The sequence below is a fragment of the Chironomus tepperi genome, unplaced genomic scaffold (assembly GCF_022539635.2).
Source record: "Chironomus tepperi strain 1889 unplaced genomic scaffold, CSIRO-AGI_Ctep_v1 contig_351, whole genome shotgun sequence".
NCBI classification, from domain to species: Eukaryota; Metazoa; Arthropoda; class Insecta; order Diptera; family Chironomidae; genus Chironomus; species Chironomus tepperi.
In genome coordinates, this window is record NW_027226473.1 from 548244 (window position 1) to 557979 (window position 9736).

General features: G+C 30.2%; 1 protein-coding gene across 18 annotated transcripts in view; it reads right to left on the minus strand.

Moving 5' to 3' along the window:
- Window positions 1-3569: 3569 nt before the first annotated feature.
- The window catches only part of bt (projectin protein bent), a 91592-nt gene continuing 85425 nt past the window's right edge, over window positions 3570-9736 (minus strand). For 16 of the 18 annotated variants that reach the window (XM_070645116.1, XM_070645123.1, XM_070645122.1 and 13 more), the window contains 4 exons: window positions 9127-9183; window positions 6642-7199; window positions 6316-6582; window positions 3570-5737 (listed from right to left, as the gene is read on the minus strand). In XM_070645116.1, the coding sequence (XP_070501217.1) occupies window positions 5307-5737; window positions 6316-6582; window positions 6642-7199; window positions 9127-9183 (1313 nt within the window). In that variant the 3' untranslated portion in view covers window positions 3570-5306. Of the gene's footprint in view, window positions 5738-6315; window positions 6583-6641; window positions 7200-7226; window positions 7517-9126; window positions 9184-9736 lie in introns of those variants that run through there. The other 2 variants (XM_070645109.1, XM_070645118.1) reach the window with 2 other exon arrangements.

Here is a 9736-nt window from a genome sequence, read left to right on the forward strand (position 1 = left end):
TGTCATTTTCTCTCATATAATTATTAACCATGTATACCTAGAAACACCTGAAAGTTAATTAAATTTCCACAGTCTCAAATATTAACCAGAGTTGGCAATTGGCTCTATTCAACTATTTTTTATCTTCTCCTATCAACAGTCAACGATGACCGTGCGTCGCAGGTGTTAGGTGACAGAAGTCAACGGCCGCTGCTGACCACCGTTGTTGGATGATATTCGGCTGGGTTTCACCGATTTTGTGGACCAATTGTCAACTCTGATATCAACCAAGACGCATCAATATCTGAAAAATACAAAAAATGCTGAAAAAAATAGAAAAAATTTACATTTTCATTGAATTTTCCACATCCTCAGATCACAACGCACAATAATAAGTGCCAACATTCACATACATTTCTGCAACAGTGAATTTCTTATCTGATAAACTCTTGTTGGCTCAATCATTTAAGAAAATGCGATTATTTGCCTTGAGAATTCCACAAAATTTTCATTTAATCTAGAAGCTACGCACATTTAAACAAATGAATTTCTCGGAAAATTCCTCAAATTTTCAAAATGCAATTATCAAATGAAAATTTCAATTCCGTCGTCTTTCGGAACCATTTTGCTTATTCCGTACACAAAAATAATAATGGAAGATTTGGTAGTCAATCGAGAGATGGCAAATCTGGTCTTCATTAAACCATCAAATGATTGCTTTCAAATGAATGTAAATGGAAATGAAATTCAATGAACTTCAAATTCGAATTGTTATTTGAAGGAACGCAGAAGGGCATTTTTTCGGATGGGGAAATAAAAGATGAAAATTTAATAAAAAACGGAAAGGAATTTTTTTTTTTGAGGATCAGGCAAGGCATTGACACTCTTCATCCGCTTTCATCCGGCCCATACAAATCATTCATCCGCTTTCATCTTCTTTCATCCGGCTCATATAAACTTTTCATCCGCTTTCATCCGGCCCATATAAGCGTTTCATCCGCTTTCATCCGGCTCATATAAATCTTTCATCCTCTTTCATCCGCTTTCATCCGGCCCATATAAACCTTTCATCCGCTTTCATCCGACTCATACAAATCTTTCATCCGGATGAAATTTTTGTATGGACAAAGAAAAAAACAATTCATCCGGATGAATTAATTCTTGGATTAAAAATAAATTATTATTTTAATTTATTTAGAATGATAATTTTTTAGAAAGCAGTTTCTGTGATTATTACAAATTATCTAAAGTACAGAAAATAATTATTCGAGTTTAAAATTAAGAAATTTAAGAAATTAAGGAAATTTGGTAATATTTACTACATTTTAACACATTTTTCTATTTTTTCACGAATATTAATAGTTTTTTTTATAACAAATATGGATTTTATCAAGCAATATTCGTCGCTAAAATGTTAAAAATAGCTTTCGTGTTTTTTATACAAGGATAAAAATCCTCGAAAAGCCTAATTTTGCTTAGATTTTCCTGTATTAGGATGAAAATTCCTCAGAAAAGCTATGCATTGCCTCGATTTTTTTATATTAGAATAAAAAACTCTAAAACAAGTAAAATTTTGTTAAATTTTTCCTATATTACGATGAAAAACTCTTGGAAAAGAAAAAAATTCGTTTCAGTTTTGCTATATTAGAGTAAAGTTCCTTCGGGAAAGCCATATTTTTCCTCAATTTTTCTCTATTATGGTAAAAATCCCTTGAAAATGCCAATTTTGCTTAAATTTTCCTATATCAGGGTCAAAAATCCTTAAAACAGCCAAATTTTGTCTTAATTTTCATTTATTAGAGTGAAAAGTACTCAATTTTCCTATGTTAGGATGGAAAATCCTAGAAAAACCCAAAATTTATACTGAATTTTTCTAAATTAAGATGAAAAACCTTCATAAAAGCCATAATTTTCTTCGATTTTAAATTATTAGACTGAAAAAATCTTCAAGAAGCCATAATTAGCTATGATTTTCTTATATTTGTGTGAAAAACCCTCGGAAAAGCCATATTTGTCCTCGATTTTCTTATATTATGGTGAAAAATCTGTGGAAAAGCCAATTTCGACTACATTATTCTATACTAATTTGAAACACTCATAGGATAAGCCGAATTTAACATCAATTTTCTTATATTAGGGTGAAAAAGTTTGAGAAAACCCGAATTTTTGGACGAAAAAGGATGAAAAATCATGGAAATTGTTATTTGTTATCTTAATTTTCTCATAATTGAATGAAAACTTTGAAAAATGCAATTATTTAAACTTATTTTCTCATATCAATATGTTAAAATAACTTAAAATGTGATTTTTGCATTAAAAATATTCAAGTAAATATTTATTTAAAATCATTCATCTTCTTTCATCCGGCTCATACAAATCATTCATCCGCTTTCATCCGGCCCATATAAACCTTTCATCCGCTTTCATCCGGCCCATACAAATCTTTCATCCGCTTTCATCCGGCCCATACAAATATTTCATCCGCTTTCATCCGGCCCATACAATCTTTCATCCGGATGAAATTTTTGTATGGAGATGAAGAATCCTTTCATCCGGATGAAACGTGTGTCAATGCCTTGGGATCAGGAAAAAGAAGAATTATCGTTTGATTTAATTTTGTCTGCTGTTTTGGGAGGGGAGATTCTTTGGGGTGGCTAGTAGGAGATTTGAGAGAATTTGCTAGAAAAATTTGGAGATTTTTGAAGATTTTTTTTAAGAGATTTTAGTTAAAATTTGACAAAATTTGAAGATTTTTTTAGAAAATTTTGAGAGTTTTTGGAGATTTTCTAGACATTTTGATAAAAATCTTCAAAATTTTGTTGAAATTTCCAGCAAATCTTCAAAAATTTGTAAGAATTTAATGAAAATCTTCAAAATTTTGGCGAAATTTCCAGCAAATCTTCAAAAATTTGTAAGAATTTAATGAAAATCTTCAAAATTTTGTTGAAATTTCCAACAAATCTTCAAAAGTTTGCAAATGTTTCATAAAAAACTTCAAAATTCTTCCCTAGCCACCCCAAAAAAATCATGTCAAAATTTATAGCAAAGCTTTCCACTCCGAACATTTTCCTTCTTTAACTTATTCATCAACTAGCAATAAAAATTGCTTAAAATTAAGAAAAATGAAAATTCAGTTCAAAAAAGTTCCTTTTTCCGTTCCCATTGAATTGAAGACAAAATAGGAATTTAAGCGATGCCAATTGAAGCAGAAATCGGAAATAATGCAAATTACAGGATTCAACATGGTATCTAAATGTGAGCGGAATTGGAAATGGAAATAAAAAAAGATATAAAATAAGTAGGAAGTCAAGTCTCCCATTGTTTCTTTTTTGTTTAAAATGTTCGAATTTTTATTTTCCTTTTTTTGGCCTTTTTTACTGTACGTCATGTTAGGGGTGTAGCCAGGAGACATTGGGGCCATGGATTCTTTCCAAAAAAAATTTAAAACCGTTAAATTTTTATTTTGAAAATTTTTGTTTGATTTTTTTAAAAATTTTTCAAAAAATAACGGTCGAGTCCCCTTTAAATACGCCCCTGGAATGTAGCTGTGTGCCTGTATATAGGAACAAAAATTAAAAATGTTCATAAAATATATTTTTAACAATCAAAAAAATTAATTTCTTTTTATTTATTCAACTTTCATTCTCAATTCTCAATCGACGTTTTTTTCGAAATAAGCTTTATTTGTATGTGTGTATGCATGTATGAATCTCTCTATCTTACAATCATATTCGATAAAGGATAAACAAAATCATAATTTTTTCATATTTTTCATTCATACAAAATCATTCTCAGTTAAAGTTTTTAACAACAGAAAATTTACAATTTTTGGTTTAAAATTTAATGTTAAAAATTCTTTTTTTTTTTTGCTACGATTTTTATTATAAATATTTTTAGAAAATTGTCCTTGTGGGCCGGTGTGTGTAGACGTGTGTGAACGAGAGAGAGAAGATACTTTTTTTTAATAGATTCTGGTTCATTTTCGAGTTGCTGATGGGAAAGACGGGGATGCAATGGGAATTGATTTAAGTTGTTTTGTGTGCTAAGTTGAGGGGTTTTTTGAAGAAATTCTTGAAGTTTGTTAATGCTTTGATGAGATTCGTTGAGAATTTGGCACTTTTGGATGCAAATTTGAGTAAGTTTGAAGAAAAATTGTGAAAATTTAATCAAAATTAAGCAAATTTGATGAAGATTTGCCAAAAATTGATGAAAATTAACACAAAATTGAAGAAAGTTTGATAAATTTGATCCAAATTGAATACAGTTTTCATAATTTTTGAAAATTTGTATTAAATTGAGGAGAATTGACTTAAAATTGCACAAAATAGATGAAAATTTGCAAAAAATTGAAATAAATTCGGGCAAAATTGAAGAAATTTTGAACAAATTGAAGAAAATTTGAACAAAGTTGAAGAAAAATTGAACAAATTTAATGAAAATTTGCACAAAATGTTGAAATTGTTCAATTTTCATGAAAATATTGTCAATTTTGAGCGAAAAATTAAAAATAATTTGCTCAAAATTTTAGAAAAAATTGCAAAATTTGTTAAAAATTTAAACAAAAATTGTAAGAATTCTTATGAAATTAAATCCCATTAGCACACCCCATCCCACCCACACCCAACACCAAACGTCAAACAGTCAATTGAATGTGAAAAGAAAGAACCAACAATGGAATTTATTCAATAAAATTCCACAACAAAACAAGCAAAAGCAATTCTCATAATGTCACAAGACCATATCGAGTTATTGATGTTCAGAGAGGATGCCGAACAGTCTCATAACATTCTAAGAAAGCACTTCTCTAAACTTTTTGTTGTATTTTGCAAAAGAAATTCCACAATTTTTTCTTTCTATCATTTTATAGCTTAAAACAATTCCCATCAAAAAAAATTGAGGAAAAATGAAAGTTTGTGAAAAACAGAGCGATTTTCCGGGGGGGATTAAAGATCTTAAAGTTCAGCACCAAGTTTTTCTCACACTTCAATTTTTTCTCATTGTTTCTTTCCACAGCAGTAAGCCGAAAATGACTTTTTTTTGTCAAGTGTTAAGCCACAAGGACAAATTTTCGAATAAAAAAAAACCCAAAAAGTTCCACTTTTGTTTCATTTTGCTACTAAGTGTTAAAATTAGTAAATGTTTTCGTAATTCTTTTAAAAAATATATATAGATTGTGTATGTATATAATGTATGTATATGTATATGAATAATAGCATTTCCAACTCTTCTAAATATTACAAAAAAAAAAAATGTTAAAAATGTGAAAAAAAAAACTCAATAATAATTAAAATAAAAAAGTTGTTTCCGACGTTGTCCTAACATGGTCATCAATGAACATTAAGTGAGAATGCTGATATTGACTCTCCTTGACGTCCAATACCCTTTACTTGGTACTGTCCAATGTCCGATTGACTAGCCTTTTTAATTTCCATACTATATTTGCCATTCTTTGCTGTTATTTTGATATTATCATCTTCACCCTTTATTTTAGAGCCATCTTTAAGCCACTCAACGGAACTGATGTCATCATAAAATTGACAATCGAATTTAGCTTTTGCACCGACACCGACTGACTGTGATTGTGGGAATTTAAGGAAGAGTGGATTTTTGACTTCTTGAAGACGATCCTTATCGGGCACTGATGCTCCTGGTGTGTGTAAGAATTCGAGCTTCTCATGTTGTCCAATTACAAATACCTGACATGTGCTGAAACATTCGCCTACATTGTTAAATGCCTCGCATGTGTATGTGCCAGCGTCTATTTAATTAGAAAATTTTGGATTAAAATTTTTAGAATCTTATGGATCTACGTGCAGCTATAAATAGCATTTCCTTGAATAAAGCATGTCTTCAGTGCTTGATCTTGATAATTATCATAGAAATGGCTCATTTCGTCCCTTTATGTCATGTCTCAAAGGATATTTCATCACGACAGCTCTCATTCAAGGTATATACAATGTTAAAATGAGTTTAAGGAAGAGTTGATGGATGGACTGACTAAAATTTGGCTAAAATGTCTGTGAAAACCGTTAAAATTTTGAAAAATTCAGAAAAAAAAATTCAAATATTTTTTGACCGTTATAAAAATTTTGAAACATGTGCTCAATACTACTGGGCTACCCGAGAAGCACACGAATGGCCAAAATCCGGCACCAGATCAGCATGACTATGTCCTCATGCCAGATTTGATTTAATTTGATCTTAAACCAAAGTCAAGTCGACCTGGAATCGAATTTTCAGCCATTTCTACAATATATGTTCCTCACAACCAAGCTAGTCAATCCATCAACCAACCCATCCCAAAAACTCCTCAATCTCCCCCTCCATCCAACTCACCTTCAGGGAATATCTCGGCAATTTTAAGTTTTAGCGTATTTTTCTCTTTAATGTATTGGAAGTCAGCTGATGGTTTAATTTCCTTGTTATTATGAAGCCATACAACATCATAGATTGATGTATCACCAATTTCACAGTGAAGATCACATTCACCACCATCCGATACATATGTTGATGTTAAATGTTTTGTTACTTTTGGTGGTTTGTCTGAAAGTGCCTCGTCACTTGATTTTGGTTTTCTCTTTCCGGCATGACCTCCTTCCATTGCTGTGGAATGAAGTTACAGATTAGATATGAAAGATTAAGGAATTGTGGATGGAACTTACGTTTAACTTTTAATGTACATTGTGTTTCAGCTTGATTAACATAATTTTTAGCAACACATCTGTATTCGCCGGCATCTTCAGGATAAACTTCCTCAATCTTAAGCGTTGCAAGTCCATATTTATATTTAAGATCAACAAAATCATTTGATTCCAATTTCTTTCCATCCTTATACCATGTTACATTTGGTTCTGGATCACCAGCAACTTGACATTGTAATGTAAGTCGTTCACCATCACCAATTGTCAAATTCTTAAGTCCAGTTGTAAAGTTTGGTGGATGTGATGCCGAATCATTTGGTGGCAGTATAAGTTCCTTTGTTGCACTACGTGATCGATTTGGACTTGCTTGTGAACCGCCATATTTCTTCTTATTTGATGTTGTTGTTGTACTTAATGTTGATGTTGCAGTCTTTGTGTGTGAACTTACATGATTACTACTACTGCTAGATTGATGTGTTGTTGATGATGATGTTGAGGTGCTTGATGTGATATTAATGGCAGATTTAAGTGGTGCTGGCGGCTGTTTAACCAATGACTGTTTCTCTACGAATTTACGGTCTATGGAGATCGAAAGGTTTGAGTTTATGGTTATTAAATGTTTATTGCTTGATATGATTTGTCGATCGACAATGATAATTCTTACGAGACAGTACAGAGTACATAGACAGATTTAGGAATGTGTCAAAACGTGTACGCAAATAAATAATATTAAAAATGTAAGTTAATTAAATAATAATTAAAAACTGAACATTTTACGTCAATAAATAATAATAAATTCTTATGCTTCTTTCACAAACTGTTTAGTTGATTTCGACATATAACGACTTTTGTTTTAGACAATAAATAAAATTATAAAAAAATTAATTAACATCGATCTGTATTAAATAAAAGAAACAGAAATAAAAAAGAAACGTAATGAAATTTAACCCAACGTAAAAAAATTATAACTTTCAATACTACATAAAAAAAAACTTTGGTACTTGCAAAAATATATTAAAAAAGAAAAACCATGGACATCTCTCTATTATGTACAATTGATGTAAAAAACTTGAAATTTTGAAATTTACAGAGTCTAATGATATGCTTTTAAGGTACTTATTAATGCTTAGGTATAGAAGTGTAATTTATACACTTGAATTGCAGATTGTTGACACATTTATGAATTCTAAACCTGCATTGGGCGAATTTTGACAAGATATAGACGAAAATAGAGGACGGTCCTCTTATAATACTATGCCTTTAGGTAAGTTACGAAATTATTTATCAATTAAATTGCAATAAAGCAAGCAAATACACGAAAGTGTTGATGTGATATACAAAGTTTAATTCCCAAGAACGGATACCAAATGGGACTCGAACCAACGTTTTACTATACCTGGTCGTATGCGACTACCACTGAGTTATCGAGGATTATTTGGCTTTATGGTCAAATGCGAATTACACTTTTCACCGTTAAATTGAGTCAAAATCAGTCGATTTAAATTTTTAAAATTCCTGAGTAAGCTTCTGCATCGTATCGTAAGAGCTATTTTTCGTCTTACTGTACGGCGTTGTAGCAAAAACAGTGTGCTTTTCGGCAATAATTTTAATTTATTGTAAGATTCTTACTAGTTTTTGATATTGACCGTTCTCTAACAGTTAAAAATCATGCTTTCATGGAACAGAAGACCACTACGGCACTTAAAAGCTGTCTCTTTGTCTGTTAGGGTTCATTCTACCGAATTGAATGTTCTTAATATAGAAATCCCCGAATCCCCCACATTTCACCAAGCATTAATCAGTACCTTCAAAAAATTCATACTCAACAGTCAAAACGACTGATTTATTGAAGCCTTTTTACAGCAAGCAATAAATGTCATTTGAAAGACGTGTATAGACAGTGATTAATTTCGACTTTAATACTGTACAAAATTGACATTTTGAAGAAAATGGTCAAAAATTTGTCAAAAACTGTTCATTTTTGACTTACTTTATCAAAAAAGTGGATACAAAACTCAAAAATTTCCAAAAAAATATTTACATTGGACCAAAAAATAGGAACCTCCAAAAACATGTTCCTAGGGACCCAAAGGACCAAAAAAGATAGTAAATTTGAATTTTGACTGGTCATTAATTTCGAAATTAATAATATGTTGTGAATTAATACGAAATTTTAAAAGGATGTGAATAGAGTTGTGTGGTATAATATGTTAGGATATATATATCTAGGTGTTATGTTTGGTGCGGTTAAGGTATTAATGTGTAAGAAAGTATTTTCTAAAATTTCGTATTTTTATCACAATTTTGAATATAAAAAATTGAAAGGAATAGAGAGAATAAATCTGTAGTTTTTTGTTTAATTCGTGTTAGTCACAATCGTTTTTCCTTTTTTAAGTAACTCAACAATCTCTGAAATGGATTATCTAAACAATATCTATAACTATAATCACATGACGTGCATGACGAAACTATATTTTTTTTCAAAATCCTAATGACAAAAATTTACCTCCTGAATGTAAGAGATTATGGACAAGTTGCTCTTGTTCGGGCGATGTACCCTCGCCTTAATTATTTTTTTTCAAAAATTTAATTAATTTTTTTTTTACCAACGACATATGCAAAATTTTTTTAAAAATTATTCGCAAAATTTGTAGATTTATATTAAGCATAGCGTTTTCGTGAATAAAAAAGAGATAGAAGAAGAAAGAAGAGAAGATAATGTAAATATATTTTGTAGATAGAATAGACATTTAAATTAAAATATAAATCAGGTGATGAGGTTGTCTTCATCACACAATTTTTAATGTTCTGAATCGTGGGCCGATTTATCTGGATTTTCGAATCAATTTTGCTGTAAAATGTTATTTAAGCGCATTTTTGTGGCATGTAAATTTGCAATTTTGAACAGTTTGGTCATTTTTTGGAATTTTGAAACTCAAAAAGTCGTTAAAAATTTGAATCTTTAAAAGTCGTTGAGAAATTTGAATTCTTTTAAGTCGTTAAAATTTTTAAAGTCAAAAAAAGTTGTGAAAATTTTGATTTTTAACGTTTATTAAATATTTGAGTCTTCGTTAAAAATTTGAATTTATAAAAATCGTTAAAAATTTGAATTCTAA